Source organism: Myxocyprinus asiaticus, chromosome 44, assembly GCF_019703515.2.
Source record: "Myxocyprinus asiaticus isolate MX2 ecotype Aquarium Trade chromosome 44, UBuf_Myxa_2, whole genome shotgun sequence".
Lineage (NCBI taxonomy): Eukaryota > Metazoa > Chordata > Actinopteri > Cypriniformes > Catostomidae > Myxocyprinus > Myxocyprinus asiaticus.
The window spans coordinates 25,515,251-25,534,258 of NC_059387.1; the positions used below are offsets into that span (position 1 = coordinate 25,515,251).

Genomic DNA, 19,008 nt, shown 5'->3' on the forward strand with positions numbered 1-19,008 from the left:
TTTATACTGGTAATAAATACATCGATATATGATCATTTACGCCGAAATCACCGGGGAAAGAGCCGCAGATGAGCCGAAACTGCACACACTCCCTTTCCTTTTGAAGCAAGCACTCAGTACTAATTCGGACAGGCTTAAAACAATAAAGCGATTGGGGTGTTCATTGCCAATTATATGTTTCCCTACTCTGCTGATGAAGATATGTGATTTCCGTGTATGATAAAACATCCCTCGTCTCCATTTTAATAGCAAAGTTCCTTCTGTAGTGATGTACAGCTTCCGAATATTGAATATATGTGCAATAGAGTTTGAAATGCATTTTATGTCGATGCATGTAGAGTAATTGTGCAGGTATTCATTTAAAATGTTGATTTAGTAATTCGTTAATTTTTTTTTTAATTTTTTTTATTTTATAATAAAAATTAACCATGGTTGTACATTAGTAATATTGTAGTAACCATGACTACTGTCAGTCACCATGGTTCCCTTACGACTCCGTACACTTGAAATGGGGAGTGCCTTCTTACACGACCTAGTTTAAACCTCTTTCCAATAACGCCAATATTCTACTTTTGGCTATGGTGTTTGAGCCCCGCCTGTTTTGGCGCGAAACTGTCCGCTATAAAAACGGGTGCACAGACACCATTTCCTCAGAATGTATTCCTTCAAGAAGCCCTCAACCTTCGTCATCGATATACACGAGTCAGCGGGCGGAATCTTCGCGGAAGACAAACCTGTTGAAGTGTTTGTTACCAAATAGAGTATGCTTACTTTGGATTTGGGATTTGTTATTATACACACACACACACACACACACACACACAGTGTTGGGGAGTAACGGAATACATGTAACGGGATTACGTATTTAAATTACAAAATATAAGTAACTATTCCACTAGTTACAATTTAAATCATTGGTATTTAGAATAAAGTTACATTCAAAAAGTATTTTGATCACTGAAGAGATTACATTTTATTGTCATTTATTTCATTTAATATTTAGTCCTTTCAGATGGAAAACATTTATACATATAAATGATGTGATCCAAAGTGCATTTGAACAGCAGTGAAATATTTTCTTTTGATGTGTTACATTCATACGAGCAGACAGAAAAGTAAGTTTGGAGCAGAAGAAATAGAAATAAATTGTAAGCGTTACGCTAAGCTAAAATGCTATTTCTAGCCATTTTACTTGCACGTTACCAGGCACAATCATATTTTTTTATCAAAAAAATTCACATTGGATCATCATTTCGTTTTTTTCTTGTAAGACCTTTGATATTAGGGCAAAAATTGTATTCTTGATCATTTTTGTGTTGTTTTCCTGTAAAAATATTTCTTAAAATTCTTAAAACAAGATCAATTTAATTAATCTTGTTTTAGAAACAACACTGCATAAGATATTTAGGTTTTTCAGAGAATGTATTTTTAACATGTATATTTTGTCTTACTGTACTGGCAGAGTTTTTATAGTCAAAACAAGTGAAAAAATCTACCAGTGCTGAAGAAGTAATCCAAAGTATTTAGAATACGTTACTGACCTTGAGTAATCTAACGAAATCCATTACAAATGACATTTTACATCATGTATTCTGTAATCTGTAGTGGAATACATTTCAAAAGTAACCCTCCATAACCCTGTGTGTGTGTGTGTGTGTGTGTGTGTGTGTGTGTATATATATATATATATATATATATATATATATATATATATATATATATTTCTGTACATTGCAAATACTGAACTATACCAAAACCATGACCCTTAAATTGTGATACAAACCGAACCATGAGAAATTTGAACGGTTACACCCTTAATAAATATATATATATATATAATTCAAATGACATTTAAACAGGTTTCTTTTTAGAGGCATTTGTAAATGTGGTTTTATATTTTTGGTGCAACGCAATAAGTAGTTTGTAATAACAATGGGAATCATTATGGACCAGCCTACTTATGAATGTCTAATTCAGGTCCTCATGCTGGTTGTAACCCTCACATGTTCTTAATCAGGAGTGAAGCATGTATTCTGATTGTCACACCACATTCTCCAATACTCTCTGGCCTTTTGATCATGTTCTTTGAGATAAGATCTCCATGCACCCATGTCTAATTGAGTTTGAAGATCCTCTGTGCTTGTAATGTCCCTTATTTCTGCCTTATTTCAATAAACCATACCAGGAAAACTTTTCTGCAGTAAATGGGAATGTTTGGGTGTTTTGCTTGATTTTGCAGCTTGCTTTTCTTGTTTGTCACATTTGTTTTCTTGTTCAGTCATTGAATTGTGAGGAATAATCTTCTGAGTTCATAGTTCAATTTTTTCATTGTCGAGAGGACACACATTTTAAAGAAACAGTTCACCCAAATATAGAAAATTCTCTCAATTACTCACCCTCATGACTTCTTAGATGTGTGTGACTTTCTTCTCCAGAACACAAACTATTTAGAAGATATTTAGAATAATATCTCAGCTCTGTAGGTCCATAAATGCAAGTGAATGGTGACCAAAACTTAATTTTTGAAGCTCCAGAAAAGGATGTAAAGGTAGCACAAAAGTAATCATATGACTTAAGTGGTTTAATCCATGTCTTCTGAAGTCCAATCAATTTTGGGTGAGAACAGACCAAAATATAACTCCTTTTTCACTGTACATCTTGACATCAGCAGTCTCTTTGGCAATCATGATTTCCAGCTCCATTACACTTCTTAGCACCATCTAGCGCTCTGTGCATGCATAAAGTACTGGGAAGTGTAATCCATCTTAAAATCTTGATTGTGCCTAGATGTCAAAATTTACAGTGAAAAGGAAGTTATATTTTGGTCTGTTTTCACCCAAAATCACTTCAGAACTCAATATGAAGACACGAGTTTTATGGATTACTTTAACGCTGCTTTTATGTTCTTTTTGGAGCTTAGAAATGTTGGTCACCATTCACCTTCCTTGTATGGACCAACAGAGCTGAGATATTCTTCTGAAAATCTCTGTGTTCTGCAGGAGAAAGAAAATCACGCACATCTAGGATGGTATGAGGGTGAGTAAATTATGTTTTTGGGTGAAATATTCCTTCAATGCTGTCCGTGTCACCTAAAATAAAGTGAAGGTTAGGTTGAGTAGGCTTTTTTGTTTATAAATGGTCCCTCAAGGTTAATTTATAGGCCTTCAGTTGTTGTTATTTCCAGTAAGTTCTAGTTGATGAATATTATCTGTGTTGTATGCCATTTCAGCATTGCTAAAATTTTTGTTGTGTGCACTGACTGTTAATCTGGAGGAAGTTCTCTTAACCACACACACAACCACTTCATTTTGTTATTTGGTATTTGTACATTTGGTGGAATTAGAGAAAGAATATGATAAACCATCTCACAACAACATTAAATGTAATGTGGAAAATATGCCCTGCAGCAAAACTTGTCATGATACCGAATTATGAACCAACGGTTCTTTGTTGTCCACATTTCAGCATTAACTTGCAGTTCTTTGTCTAAAATTATAATTATTTTTATTTGAGTAGTTTTACTAAGATCAAATGATGGTTTGGGTTGTGACTGTGGGTCACTAACTTTAGAGGACATGGTATTAGGAAATGTTTGTGGTCTGTACACACATTACTTTGTAAAAATAATTGGTCATCATTTTGCACGTCACAATGTCAACATTATACAATCTCCATATTGATTTCTATCAGATTTGATCAGCCTTTAACTAGCTCTGGAGCCTCTGTAGAGGGTGGCTCAGGATTTTGGATGAAGTTCAGCGAATCATCAACAATTCCTCTTTTTTTATATGAAAAAACACTTTTGGACTTTGATCATGCAGGGTTGTGTTTATGAATTCACAGAGACTTCAAAAAGGGCTGATCAGAGCGGAAGCTTGTAAAAGCCTTTCTGTTGCTAAAGAGATTCTGAGTGAAGTCAATATCTCTTCCATTTTAGATTCGATGGCGGGGACAATTGATCAAGCAAAAATGAAGTTTTCCAGAATTGTGAGTTTACTTTTTTGGTGGAAGATTATTCTTTAAATTCAAATTTTGTAAATGTTTCTTAGAAATAGGAAGTGAATAGTTGCAGTACAAATATAGTTTATTTTCATTTCTCCCTTTTTGTAGGTAAACAGTCGCTCATACACCCGATTCAATCAGTCTCAGAACCCTGATGGAGAGAGCAGTCGTGTGGAGGTGAAGCTGTCTGCGGACGGTGAAGAAGAGATGGATGGTGTTGAGCAAGGACAAGTGCAACATGAGACATACACAAGACCCAGTCGTCCAGTGCCATTGAACAAGGGGAAGATTATTTGTTCAGTGATCGTAGTACTGCTCTTCTTCTGTTTGGGTAATTGTTTTTATTATTGACTTAATTCTTCAATTTATTTTACTTCTGAAGAGAATCCATACGGCATAATGTACAGTCAGCTGATAAACGCTGAAAGGGTGATCTGGACTTTTCCCCCTTGTACTATTCTCATGGTTTTCCTTGCACTTTTTTTGTCAGGTACACTCATTGGCTATGCTGCCCACCGTAAGTCTGAACCACCTTCGCCTGACAGTTTGGACGAGGAAAAGAATAGTGAAGTTCAACCTAGTTATGATGTTCCTGCTCCTACTATGGATTGGAGTGACATTGTTAAGATGATGAATGAGAAACTGTTGTCTAATGCCATTCAGGATAAATTAAGGTATTTGTTATCCAGAGAAAATGATTGTCCATGATTATTTTTGTCCATTGTGATTATGGTCCATTTTAATGTTAAGACAAAGGTTTCATTCTTAAGTAAAATGGAAGAGCCTGACCTAAATTCTGCATTTGTTTTTGCACTCTTCTGGCTTTCGCTGTTCTTTTGCATTAAGTGAGTATTCAAAGGGTGACCGCCAGGCAGGATCATCTGGAGATAACTTGTTAGCTGACAAAATCCATGACACTTTCAAGAAACTTAACATGGAGCCCTGGGTTGATGAGCACTATGTGAAGCTACAGTATCCTAGCAGGTCAGTACTCAGTCAGTTTGTTAGCCTAAGTTTGTTAGCTTAAAAAGAGAAATATCAAAGAAATACTAACAAGACACCATACAATAGAATAGTATAAATTATACTCAATAAGTAACTCAATATAATTTGTTGAACCTTAGTCCTACCCACATGCTTTTTAATTAAATGTGTAGTTCACCCTAAAATGAAAGTTCGGTAACACTTTACAATAAGGATCCGTTTGTTAACAGTTAACTACATTAGTTAACCTGAACTAACAACAAAAAATACTTTTACAGCTTTTATTGATCTTTGTTAATGTTAATTTCATCATATACTAATACACTGTAAAAATAATAATTTTTATATGTTAACATTAGTTGATGCACAATGAACTAACATGAATTAACAATGAACAATTGTATTTTTATTAACTAACATTAACAAAATGTATAAATGCTGTAAAAATATATTGTTTATTGTTTGTTCATGACACCTAGTGCATTAACTAATGTTAAAGAATGGAACCTTATTGTAAAGTGTTACTAAAAGTTCTCATTATTTACTCTAGGGATGGGCATTTTCAAGGAATTTTGTAGTCAAATACTCTAACCTACAAAAATGAGTACCTGATTACTTGTAAATTGCACATTAAAGAAACATGTATGACAAGTATGTGAGTTTTATATTATTTTGTTTTATTTGCAAAATTTACCAAGAATGGTTTCAAAATAAGAAGACTTCAGCAAACTATGATTTTCTTTTGGGGAAAAAATACAATATGCATTAATAAAAATGGAAGGTAAAAAATATTTTAAAATAACAGTAAAAAAACATTTGCTCTCACCTGGAGCTTGCATAAAAACAATACTGATGGCATAAGGGTAATGCATATATATAAACTATCACATTTTTATAATCTCACATGTTATGTTTCATAAACATAAGTGGTGAAAGTTTGCTTTTTATAAAATGTGCTCTGCCTGTGTTGAGACTTCGTGCTCCTACACACATACTGGTCTGATCAGCTTCCTAGTTTGCTTCGCATTTTTTCCACCATAAAAGCAGATCCTCGTCTGTTGGTTTGCATGACTCCAACAAGAATACATCCTGAATACAAATAGAGTAGAATTCAATAAGAACAAAAATATTATAAGTATTGCCTAATATTACTTGGCTTTGCTTTGAAGCCCAGATGCCATGATATATCTACTTCTCTCATCCAACACCACACGTATCCACAGTGCCCCCCTGTGGACTCAATTGTAACTGCGAGATTTGGTAAGAGATTCAGAGGGAAAACATTGTAATTCAGTGCTGCTCGCAACAGGGAAGTGCGGAAAGGAAAATTAATTTACAATATTCGAGTAGTGTTTTTTTATACTCGAGTAGCTGGTGCAGAATGAGTACTTTATTACTTTTACACATCCCTAATTTACTCACCCTCATGCCATCCCAGATGAAAATGACTTTATTCCTTCTTCTGAACACAAAGATTTTTAGAAGAATATTTCAGCTCTATAGGTCCATACGATGCGAGTGAATGGGTACTGAAATGTTGAAGCTCCAAAAAGCACAAAGGCAGAATAAAAATAATCCATTAGACTCCATTGGTTTAATCCATATCTTCATAAGAGATATGATAGGTGTGGGTGAGAAACAGATCAATATTTAAGTCCTTTTGTACTATCAATCTCCACTTTCACATTCTTCATTTGTTTTTGGCGATTTGCATTCTTCATGCATAATGGCACCTACTGGCTGGGAGGAGAATTTATAGTAAAAAGGACTTAAATATTGATCTGTTTCTCATCCACACCTATCATATCACTTCTGAGGACATGGATTTAACCACTGGAGTCTTATGGATTACTTTTATGCTAACTTTATATGCTTTTTTGAGCTTCAAAATGTTGGTACCCATTCACTTGCATTGTGAGGACCAAAGAGCTGAAATATTCTTTGTGTTCAGCAGAGGAAAGAAAGTCATACACATCTGGGATGGCATGAGAGTGAGTAAATGATGATTTCTTTTTAAAGCAAGCCTCTATTACTATAGACAAACACACAACCCATAGCATTGTTGCGACAAAATTTGCACAAGCAAGCACTCCTCACATTTTCTGTAGGACATGTAAAATGATAGTCTTAATTGTATAACATTCTCCATCTTTGGAATACCGTTGCCACATTTTACAAATCCTCAGTTTTTCCACCTTTTCTGCACTAACTGTTATTTGCTAAATCAACTGTTTTTAACCCAAACAGCTCTAATCCAAACAAAGTGTTGTTTGGTTCAGAGGAGATTGGAAATCCAAAGGGGTTCCTGGCTTACAGTGCAACAGGACGTAAAACGGTGAGCTATATATTTCTTCACCTTCCTCTGCTGGAAACACACTTTTTTGCTGGTCTTGTCGTTTAACTTGCATAACTTTTCAATTCAGTAGCTTAAAAGAGCACTTAAAGGGATAGTTCACCCAAAAATGTATATTCTGACAGCATTTACTCACCCACTGGTACCAAACCCATATTGTTCCAATTGAGTGAATCTTGACAAAATTTTCAATTTTGGGTGAACTGTCACTTTTAACATTGGTTGTCCCATTTCCAAACCTGATAATATAAAAATTCTCTCACAGGGAAGAGTGGTGTACGCCAACTATGGTTTGCCAGAGGATCTGAGGGACGTGAAGGACAGCGGAGTGAATCTGACTGGGTCTGTCATACTGCTGAGAGCTGGAAAAATCAGCATGGCTCAGAAGGTAGCTCATTGGGAGTAACTGATAGTAATTGATCTATAATTTTGTTGCTAGTGTCAGTCTGAACGTATTCTCCGCTGTAGGTTGCAAATGCTGCTGAGAAGGGTGCCGTAGCAGCTCTGATCTACCCGGACCCAGCAGACTATGAAACATTGCCTTCAGATACTGAACTCTATGGTCACGTAAGTTATGCCAAAGAATAAGGTTCCATGGTAAAAAATAATTCATAGTCAGCGCAATGTGCTGTCCTATTCAGAACCAATCACGTGATATATATATATATTATATCATATGTTATGTTGTATGACTGATTCAGTCCAAGATTGAGAACGAAGACTCCTGGGATAGATCCAGTCTGATTTGATTGATTCATTTAAATTAAAATATATCTTTTGCCATGGTGCTGCAGATCAAGCTGTGAATAGCTCCTGAATATTGGTGCAGGAAACACTGGCTCTTTATATTCTTTTACTACTTTTTTTGTAGTTGTTACAATTTTGTTTTGTTCATTTATGAAGGTCCACTTGGGATCAGGTGATCCTTACACCCCAGGTTTCCCATCCTTCAATCACACCCAGTTTCCACCTGCCAAGTCGTCTGGTCTTCCAAATATACTCGCTCAGACGATCACTGCAAACATGGCAAGCAAAATCTTGGAGTAAGTTTAAAGTTCAGTTTTAACTTGAGCAGTTTTTTTAGTTCCTGTGGTGGAACATCAAGTTTAATTTGGTAATCTGAAATTTCCCACAGGAAAATGGGAGGAAGTGATGCCCGCTCAAGTTTCATGGGTCGCTTCTCCAATTACAAATTGGGAAATGAGACTGACATGGTCACCGTAGAAGTTAACAACAATCTTATCGACACCAAGATCCATAACGTGTTCGGAGTCATCAAAGGGTTTGTGGATGCAGGTGAGTTTCATCCAGAAGCCCCGTTCACACTGACAGCAGTTTTATTGCTGGAGGTCTGCAGTTCATTGCACTGTTGGTCACAAGAATGCGTTGATGGATGTCCCAACGTTATTGTTTGGCTGCGAACAAAGTGTAAAGTGTTACCTGTACATCAGTGTGGTTGCTTTATACTTGCATTTAAAGTACCTGCATTTAATTACATTTGAAGTTACACTGTTAACCTTACCCTAACCCAACCCTTATGCTAAAACCTAACTCTAACCCCAAACTAACCCTACCCTTACTCCTAAATCTAACCGTAGCTCAAACTCAGTAGCAGCAAATATGAACCTTGAATTTTTCAGTACATATAGTTGCACAATAAATATATTGTATTGTGGATATTTAAATGTTAATAAACAGTAGTTAAAGACACCTAATATAAAGTGTGACCGAAGGTTTTATCATGTTGACTGTTATTCACTGTTAAGCACAGCAAGCTATCATCACGCAAAAACGCTCTCCTTGAAGTTGTCTCTCTCAATTAATTAAAGAATTGCGCCTCCCATTAAAACCACCACCAATAAAAATATTCATGTTAGTAGTCGACCCCACTAATCGACTTGTCAGTTGTTGGACGACTAGCCGATTAGTCAACCACCATTTCGCATTCCTAATATGGATCATATCATAAATGGGATGAATGATTATCGATACAGGAATCAAACTCATTCTGCGTATGTGCAGAAACAAATCATATAGAACAGGAAAATTACTCACAGTAGCATTAAATTCTCCGTCTTGCTGTCACTTGACCACAGTATCTCAGGAGATGGATTACAGGAGCTCTACTGTCTTTAGAGACTCATTGGTAATCGCTGCGTCACATTGCTGTTCATTTGCATAAAGTTAAACTTTACTCCACTTTAAGTCGCTGGAATCGCCCATTAACGGTTGCTCATGCCACCAGAAATCGCCATATCAAAATGAATGACTTAGTTGTATTGTCATTGTGAATGCATTTTGATTGAATAAATGTCTGTACATCTGACCTTTTGTGGACTTGGGGGGTCTCACTATGGTGTCGTTAATCCCCCAGATAAATATGTTGTGATTGGCGCGCAGAGGGACTCCCTCAGCTCAGGCTATGCCAAGTCTTTAGTCGGCACTACTCTTCTGATGGAGCTTGCAAGAGTTTTCACTGAAATGAAGAAAGGTATAGTTCAAGGCATATGCATTGACCCAAAAATGTAACATTTACTCACCCTCATGTTGTTTTAAACCCATGTGATTTAGGCAGTATGTTAGACTTAGGTACCATTCACTTTCATTGCAACTTTTTTTCCCCCCATACAATGAAAGTGAATGGTTACTGAGGCTGTCATTCTATCTCTTTTTGTCCTCCACTGAATAAAGAAGGTAATATGGGTTAAAAACAGCATAAGGGTAAATTGATAGAATTTTCATTTAGCATGTAGTGTTTTCATGTTTCAGTTTTCATGTAGCATGTAGTGTTATGGCATGCACTTATTACTTGTTCACCACAGATGGTTTCAAACCCAGAAGAAGCATTGTGTTTGCCAGCTGGAGCGCAGGGGATTTCGGTAACGTTGGAGTTACTGAATGGCTTGAGGTTTGTTTTGCGATTGTGATGTTACTTTGCTCGAATAACTACATATATGTTGTTTTGAAATACATTTGAGGTTTTGCAATGTGTTTGTGCTCTGCCTTTATCAGGGCTATTGGGCATCCTTGGACAAAAAAGCCTTTACCTACATCAGTTTGGATGGAGTTGTAACTGGTGAGTTTACAAAGTCTACATTTGTCTCTGAGGAACTTCTAAAGGGATAGTTCACCCAAAAATAAACCCATATGACTTTCTTCCATGGAACACAAAAGACATAAAAATGTTCATGCTGCTCTTTCCCAATACAACAAATGTATACAGTGACCATGGGCTGTCAACTCTGTGAAGAATAACTGTAACACTAACCCTGGTCCCTGTATGCTTTGAGTATTGAAAAGAGCACCGTGAACATAATTCAACATTTCTCCTTTTGTGTTCCACGGAAGAAAGTAAGTCATGCAGGTTTGGAGCGACATAAGGGTGAGTAAATAATGACAGAATTCTGAAACACAACATAAGTTTGTCAAAATGGGGCTGAATGGCTACATTAAAAGGATAGTTCACACAAAACTGAAAATTCTCTCATTATTTACTCACCCTCATGATATCCCAGGTGTGTATGACTGACTTTCTTCACCAGAACACATTTGAAGAAAACTAGAAAAATATCTTAGCTCAGTGGGTCCTTAAAATGCAAGTGAATGGAAATTTCTCTTTTGAAGCTCCAAAAATCACAGACAGTCAGCATAAACGTCATCCATACATCACCAGCTGTTAAATTAATGTCTTCTAAAGCGGCACGATCACTTTTGGTGCGAAAAAGATAAATATTTAAGTACTTTTTTTAACTCTAAATCATCGCTTCCAGTCAGCAGCGGTACGCACGTGTGATGTAATTGCATCGGAATTCGAAACACGGGATCTGACGCTCGTGCGTCACAGCCGGAAGAGCAGCGCTGTTTACAAGCGAGGAGGAGGAACACTGTACAGTAGCTTGGTTGATTTTGGTGTAGATCTGTATTCATCTGTTTCTTTACTCACAAAGGAGTGCTTGTGTGCTTATCCTGGATGATTTTTGGAGCTTCAAAAGAGAAATCTCCATTCACTTGCATTTAAGGACCTACTGAGCTAAGAGATTTTTCTTAATGTGTTCTGGTGAAGAAAGAAAGTCATTCACACCTGGGATCTCATGAGGATGAGTAAATAATGAATTTTAATTTTTGGGTGAACTATTAATAAATTTTTTTTTAAAAAAGCCAGTTTGCATTTTCCCCAAGCAAATCCTAGATGTTCTTGTCTTTGTTTGATCTGTAGGTGTGGGTTCCTTCAGAGCTTCTGCAAGCCCTTTGTTGCACACGCTTCTGCAGAAGACCATGGAGAAGGTACACCCAAACACATTGTTTTTTTATTTATTTTTGATAAATGTACATATTAAAATCAGGGCTCAACGGTAAGCATTTTTTCTGGTGGCACACCAAATGTTTTCTTTACATTTCTTTACAAAGGTTCTTAATTTGGAAATAATAGTTGGAATTTTACAGCTATTGCCTTCAGGTGCTTATTGATAACTTTGTTTATTACTTCACAGAAAGTCACATCAGTAGAGGGCATTAAAACACGTTTTCAAGAACAACATGTGTGTGTGTGTGTGTGTATATATTATTTAAATGATCTGTTTTACCTCTCTCTGTGAAAGGTAAAAAATCCAATCGGTTCAGGTCCAGTTAACTTCCGTCAAAGCCTTTTCCAGAGTTATGGCGGTAATCTTAGATCTCTGTGAGTAAATCTGCATTGATTGTTGTCATGATTGATAAAAATATCAACATAAACATAATTGTTTGTGCTGATGTGTACATGCTCTTTAATGATTTCATCTTCTGTCATTGTCATTTGTGCTCAGTCTGAGGCCCATGATGATGGATGATAGTGCATATCCTTTCCTGGCTCTCTCTGGAATCCCCTCTGTGTCTTTCAATTTTGTTCCTGCTGGGGTAAGAGTTGGTTCTTATCTCTCTTTTTTTTTTGCACTGGGCCTATTTTACACTTGGCCACTTAATGCATCTTGATCGATTGGATTACTACTGTATGTCTGATTGGATGTGCACGTTTCATTTACACTTGGCAACGTAAATGTGTCTCTGCAAAACTTATTTAAATTTGTTTTACTATTCTGCTTCCGTGAGTTCACTTCCATGAAGTGCAGCAAAATTGTGCTGCACTTGATGTGGTTCATTAATATTTCAAATGGGAGGTGGCTAAAATTGCTTTGAGGATTGTGGTACAAAAGCAACAGCTGTTGTGTGCCACATTTTCTTTGTTGTCTTTGGTCTTCTGTAAGCTGATTTAGTTCTGTTTGGGAGGAGCAAAGCTTCCGCATGTGGCCTGAACAAGAGTTATTTACATTTGGCCAAATCAAAGGAAATTTACACTTGGTTTTTTCATGACTAGATAGTGATCCGATCAGTAAAAACGCATGAAGTGACCAAGTAAATACCTCTATGTTGCTTTGTATGTACACTTCATATGCAAAGACTGCAGATGGCATTCACCCGAGTGTGCATTCTGATTTGATCATTTTTATCCACCAGGCCTCTGCTGACTACGAGTATTTTGGAACTGTTCTGGATAATAAAGAAAGTCTGGGCACTGTCACCGGTCAGAAAGTGGGTGAGATGTCTGTGGCTGCTGCCCAGGTTGCTGGTCAGATCGCCCTCCGGCTCGTTCACGACCACATCCTCAAACTGGATGTTGCCAAGTATGCAGAGACCATCTCGGACCATGTGAAAACCATCATGAATCGGGTTGAGGAACTCAGAAGTGCAAAGGTGATGTCTTTTGTCATGTGTGTTACATTTTGACAACAAGACATTAATGGAATACTTGCCCAAAATGAAACTTCTCATTTACTCGACTTCATAACGTTCCAAACCTGCATGACTGATTTTCATTTATGAAACTCAAAAGGAGATATTTAGCAGAATGTCCAAGTTGCTCTTTTTCCATATAATAAAAGTGAATGGGGGCCATAGACAGCTGTGGTCACCATTCACTTCCTTGTATGGAAAATAGCAGCTTGGGCATTCTGCTAAATATTTCTTTTTCTTCCAAGAAACAAAAGGTCTTTTGGAATGATATGAAGGTGAGTAAATGATGACAGAATTAAAGTTTTGGGGTGAACTATCCCATTTAAAAAAAAAAAAAAAAGACATTCCTGATACCAGTTTGTATTTGCAAAATAACTTGCCCTTGTTTCTCATTATTCTTTCAACCCATTACAGGTCGATAAAAGTGAGTCTCTGTCAACAGTGTGGCTGAACAGGGCAAAAAGTTCTTTTGGTCGTGCTGCAAACACCTTAGATGTATACATCAGTAGAAGTGATCTAGAAGACCTAGAGATGTGCCGCATCATCAATAACCGCATAATGAAGGTGAAGTCATTTGCTTGGCATTTCTGTGCTTATTATGTAGAGCAGGGTTGGGAAACGTCCGGACCGCAAGGCCATTCGAGAAATCATTTGAAAAGCAAAAAAATGGCCTTGATTCCATTAAATGTATTAAAAATAAATAAATTAAAAAGATTAAAAATTATTTTAAATAGCGCAAAATATTGTATAATAGTCATTTTTTACTTTTTCCCTTGGTGCGTGAGCATGTAACAGAATGCGTATGTCAATTTCAACCAACAATGAGAAATTGCAAGCAATTATGGCCTGCAAAAAAATTTTAAATACTCGAATGGCCTTAAATAGGAAAAAGGTTCCCCATCCCTGATATAGTTATCTTGAAACATGCCTTGTCAACATGAAATCTAAATTATTCTATAGAAAACAAATGTCTTCATAGCCTTTCATTGAAATGTAATAAACTGCTCTGCTTTTGTTGCTTTTACACAATTCAGTCTGTTCCTGATTAATAAAATTAAGTCCTATCCTACATTTTTATTTTTTTTATTTTATTTTTTTATATTCTGTTTTTAATCTGAAGTGCATAATATTCCAGAATTAAATGATTTAAAATGCTGTTTAATGTCAATTTTAAAGATAATATTAAAGCTATTGTACAATTGATTTGATTTAGTTTCTAATGGCACTGATAGATATAGGCCAAGTTCTCATGTTTTTTGTCGTTTTCTTCCTCTTTTAAGGTGGAGCATAATTTTCTCTCTCCTTATGTCTCTATAAGAGATGCCCCGTTCCGACACATTTTCTTTGGTGATGGGTGGCAAACCACCACTGACCTGGAAAACTACCTGAAAAATGTGGCACAAAAAAAAGCAACCTTCGACATGAACCAAGTCCTTAACAAGTTTGCTCTGCTCACCTGGTCCATCCAGGGCTGTGCAAATGACCTGGCTGGAGATATCTGGTCCATGGACAATGAGATATAGGGTTTTTCAGGATTACATCAACAAACTTGGCCTCCATCAGTTTTGATTAAAAGTAAAACTCAAATATCAGAACAAACCATATATCCACCACTACATAGTAGATTGATTTGATTTCAAAATAGTGAAAAGCTCTAATGGAATCTGATCATGCATACCTACAGAATTAAGTATTTGACAGCTATAAAAAAAAAAAATCATGACGAAAGCATGCGACTTCAACATACATGAATATACAGAGTAATGACTAAGGTCTTTAATCCTATTAGGAATTAATAATAAATGATATAGATGATACAGTTCTTATATTGTATTTTATATATATATATACACTTTTCATTTATATAATATTATAATACTATACTGCTGTATTAAGGAAAATAAGTCAAACTTTGCATTTCAGATTCAGTTTGTCATCCCCAGTTATATCTTAAAGTTGGTGATATTCTGATTGATTAATCAGGTTAGCCGCTGATGCTTAAGTACATATGGAGAAAACCATGTCCTTGGCTGCTATGTGGGGATTAAAGTCCCTGTCGCACTTCATGTAAATCCAACATTTTTGCAGGAGATATGTCTGCCTTTGTACCCATTTAGCACTGACTGAGGACCATATTTATTTCTTATTTATTTATCAGTGACAGTGTTCACTATAAAAGAGTCCTATTTATTTTCTTTTTTTAATTATCGGAAGCAGTGCCTTCCATAATTGTGACTGTTATACTGTCATATGTTAAAAGCAGCATCTGCTTACAGAAATACATGTTACCTACAACTTTCAACAGAAATGACTATTGTTACAGGTGCTTGTTGAAAAAAAGTACAAAAGCAATTATTTTAATCCTTGTGAAGCAGTTCCTCTTTTCTAAAACAAAATTCCCAAGAAAAAACTAAAACCCTAATTTGACAAAGCTGATACCAAAAGATCAAGGCATTTAATAGTTTAGGCTGTTGAGCTGAGATTTTCAATGATGTGTTTTCTAATATCCTCTTGTTCAAATATTAAATTGATAAGAAATGTTTCCATTTTGACTCAATGTAGGCCCAAGCATTTCTGTGGCAAAGCATTTCTTTGTAACATTTATATTTCTATTATAAAACCATTATCGGGAGCAGTGTCTTCCATAATGTGGAGTGTTTGAAGGTAGTTTTTGCCTACCAATGTGTATGTATCGAGGGCAGTGTCCCTCATATTTCACTATAGGGTGGATCAAATTATCGGGAACAGTGTTTCCCATAAATTATGTATATATTTTTTTTTCATATGTCTTTGTGGCTTTGTTTTCTGCTTTTTCACTATTAATAACTATACTCTGGGCAACTACAGTTAGATGAAGAAATTTTGGGTTCTGTCAAGTTATGCCGGTGTTATTTAATTTTGGGGGGTTAGGTTACTTTCAATGTTTCTCCAATCTGTGAGACTTGCCTTTTTTTACATTTCTGTACTAGCCTGGTTTATTTTGGTCTCTTTTTCAAGAAATCATGCATTCATTGTTTAGTTTACACAGTGGCACGTTTAGATATTTGATCTCGGTATGCTTTTCTGTGTCTGTTTCTATTCTGTTTTCCAAGGCAGGTGTTTGAAAAGAGGATGTGTTCATTTTGCATATCTACAGTACAATGTTATGAGTGATTTGCATACTGCTGATATTACAATAGTTTAATGTATGATGGCACTTCTGACAAAGTTTGGTAGATGTGTTGCATACTGATCAGTTTCTGTCAGTATATCCAAATCTACGCCCTTGTCTATATCTTTGTCTTTTCTCCTACTTGTGCACTTAGGAAGTTACAAACTTGTTTGGTTTTTCATTGCATGTTAAAATGTTCAAGAAATGGAGCTAAACATTGCAGTGTATTTAAAAATAAAAAAGCAAATGATCTTTATGCATCAGCTGTTTGATGGCAAAATATAGATTTGCATCAACTTGTAGGAGTTTCAGGCACACGATTGTTGTTAGAAATAATTTTTGTGTCCAAAAACTGTCAAAATTACTGTGCTCTCTAATAAACTTAAAATGTACTGTGGCCTTGCAAGTGTTTTCATTGCAAAACTTTGCAAACTGCTTTAAGTCATTTTCAGTCTTGTGAAATATCTACAAAGGAATAGTTCACCCAAAAATTACAATTCTCTCAACATCATGCTATCCCAGATATGTATGATTTTCTTCTGTTGAATACAAACAGCTTTTTAGAAAGATATCTTAGCTCTGTAAGTCTTGACAATGCAGTTTAACAGGGTCCATTACTTTGAAGCACATAAAGGGAGCATAAAATAATCCATAAAACCGTGGTGGTTAAATCCATGTCTTTTGAAGATATATGATAGGTGTGATGAGAAACAAATCAATATTTAAGTTCTTTTTTTATATATAAATTCTTAGTAGGTGGTGATATGCACGAAGAATGTAAATTGCCAAAAACAAAAGAACTCTTAGGAGAGAAGAGAGCACTTAGTAGGGCTGTTTGAAAGTGGAGATTTATAGTTTTTTAAAAGTACTTAAAGATAGATCTGTTTCTCACCCACACTTATATTGCTTCTGAAAACAATTTAACCACAGGTTACTTTTATGCTGCCTTTATGTGCTTGTTGGGGCTTCAAAGTTTTGTACCCTGTTGACTTGCATTGAATGGACCTACAGAGCAGATATATTATTAGTTTGTGTTCAGAAGAAAGAAAGTAAGTCACACATCTGGGATGGCATGAGGGTGAGTAAATTAAAGAGAGAATTTAATTTTTGGGTGAACTATTCATTGTCATTTTTATTTGTATAACGCTTTTCAAAACAGATAGTTTCAAAGCAGCTTTACAGAAAATTAAGCTGTAGGCTAAGTCATCATTGTGCAGTTGATAAATTTAAAAAAAAAAAAAAAAAAAAAGCATTTTTTATTATTAAAGTCATAATTTACCAATGAAGAATATAATTCGTTTTTTGACCCCCAGTGATCAAGCCAAGGGCGACTGTGGCAAGGAACACAAAACGCCGTAAGATGATTGTTGTGTTGTAATTGTAATTGTAATGAAGTACATCATAACTGTTTACATACAGTATAGGCCTAAAAGTGAATAGAAGTGTACACAAGTACGAGTGAATGTTTGTGTAAAGCCTACAATGAGGGGACCAACATCATATGAGGGAAACTGGTAGCAACAACCAATAATGTCAAGATAATGTAAAATGAAATGTTACACATGTAAAATAGCGAAATGAGAGGGTAAGTTTACAGAAATAATATTTGCTTAATTCAAAGATTTAGCAGATATTAACACGGCCCCGTCATGACATAAACGTGCGTGTGCGTAAAATAAAGCGCTGTCGCTTTAAGAAATAGATCAATCCTACGCTGAGCCTGAACGGCCGCTGATCAGCTCATTCTGTTTGCTTAAAACAGCCATATAACGTCCAAGTGACTCATTTTAGAGTCTTGTTTGCTTTCAAATATATTTGACCTAAAACTACATGCCTGTGAGATCGGACCACTGCACTAGATGGTCGGAATCAATGCAGGTAACATCCGCGCTGCGCTATATTGTCCAGCCTAAAGACTGCATCACTACACGACCTGTAATCACTATGGATAACGTAGGCCTTTAATTTCTATGTGCTTGAACTTAACCGCTTACTGTATTTTGATGTCGCTTGCTTGTTATTCAAGTTTGACTTTCTGTATCTGAATATTATGTAGTGGCCGTTCTCAAAACCTAGTGCGTTGCCTACCTAGACAGTATTTGTGGGCATGAGGTGACTTGGAACGCGTTTATGCGTTCTAGTTAGGCAGCTCACTTCGTTTTAAAACACATTCTGTTGGTATTTTCCCCCTTTGAATCACTCCTAAGCGAAATATTTCGAAATCACTTTATAATAAATCACTAAGGTGACGAAACCTGTCATGTCATGGTACCGTTTTGCTTTAAAAAAAATAAAAATAAAATAAAATAAAAAAAATTGCCTATATTTTGCATATATAATTTTTTTTTTTTTTTTTTTTTTTTTTTGTTGTTGTTGTTGTTTTTGTCACGACACAGTGAAACAAGGTTCAGAATCTGGTGTGCGATCATTTTACCCCAGACTCTGTATCTTGGGCGATGGGAACTCGACAAAGTCTCATCTCCCGACCTGATATTTAGATTTTTTATTCAATAAATATATTTGTTTGACAGGGAAGCTGTGCGCAAACAGTAATATATATATATATATATATATATATATATATATATATATATATATATATATATATATATATATTTTTTTTTTTTTTTTTTTTTTTTTTTATAAAAATAAAAATAAAGCACCACAGGAAGAAAAAGGGCAGGTGCTCAAGCCCCCTTTGATGTCTATGTGTGCACGTGCCCGTTTAGAAGAATGGGGAGGCACAACATGT

At 35.7% G+C, this 19,008-nt stretch overlaps 1 protein-coding gene across 4 annotated transcripts in view; it reads left to right on the forward strand.

Annotated features, from left to right (window-relative positions):
• LOC127434491 (transferrin receptor protein 1-like) overlaps window positions 1–19,008 on the forward strand; it is a 49,902-nt gene that overhangs the window by 849 nt on the left and 30,045 nt on the right. Inside the window, exons 2-19 of one of the 4 annotated variants that reach the window (XR_007896055.1) lie at window positions 3,938–3,987; window positions 4,111–4,333; window positions 4,493–4,676; window positions 4,849–4,986; window positions 7,234–7,321; window positions 7,605–7,727; window positions 7,808–7,906; window positions 8,243–8,382; window positions 8,475–8,635; window positions 9,714–9,830; window positions 10,162–10,247; window positions 10,352–10,415; window positions 11,556–11,623; window positions 11,938–12,017; window positions 12,142–12,232; window positions 12,830–13,066; window positions 13,520–13,669; window positions 14,386–16,015. Coding sequence is in view for 2 of the 4 variants with exons in the window: in XM_051687316.1 (XP_051543276.1) it covers window positions 3,943–3,987; window positions 4,111–4,333; window positions 4,493–4,676; window positions 4,849–4,986; window positions 7,234–7,321; window positions 7,605–7,727; window positions 7,808–7,906; window positions 8,243–8,382; window positions 8,475–8,635; window positions 9,714–9,830; window positions 10,162–10,247; window positions 10,352–10,415; window positions 11,556–11,623; window positions 11,938–12,017; window positions 12,142–12,232; window positions 12,830–13,066; window positions 13,520–13,669; window positions 14,386–14,628 (2,337 nt within the window). In the remaining 2 variants the exon portion in view is untranslated. Of the gene's footprint in view, window positions 1–3,843; window positions 3,988–4,110; window positions 4,334–4,492; window positions 4,677–4,848; window positions 4,987–7,233; window positions 7,322–7,604; window positions 7,728–7,807; window positions 7,907–8,242; window positions 8,383–8,474; window positions 8,636–9,713; window positions 9,831–10,161; window positions 10,248–10,351; window positions 10,416–11,555; window positions 11,624–11,937; window positions 12,018–12,141; window positions 12,233–12,829; window positions 13,067–13,519; window positions 13,670–14,385; window positions 16,649–19,008 lie in introns of those variants that run through there. The other 3 variants (XR_007896054.1, XM_051687316.1, XM_051687317.1) reach the window with 3 other exon arrangements.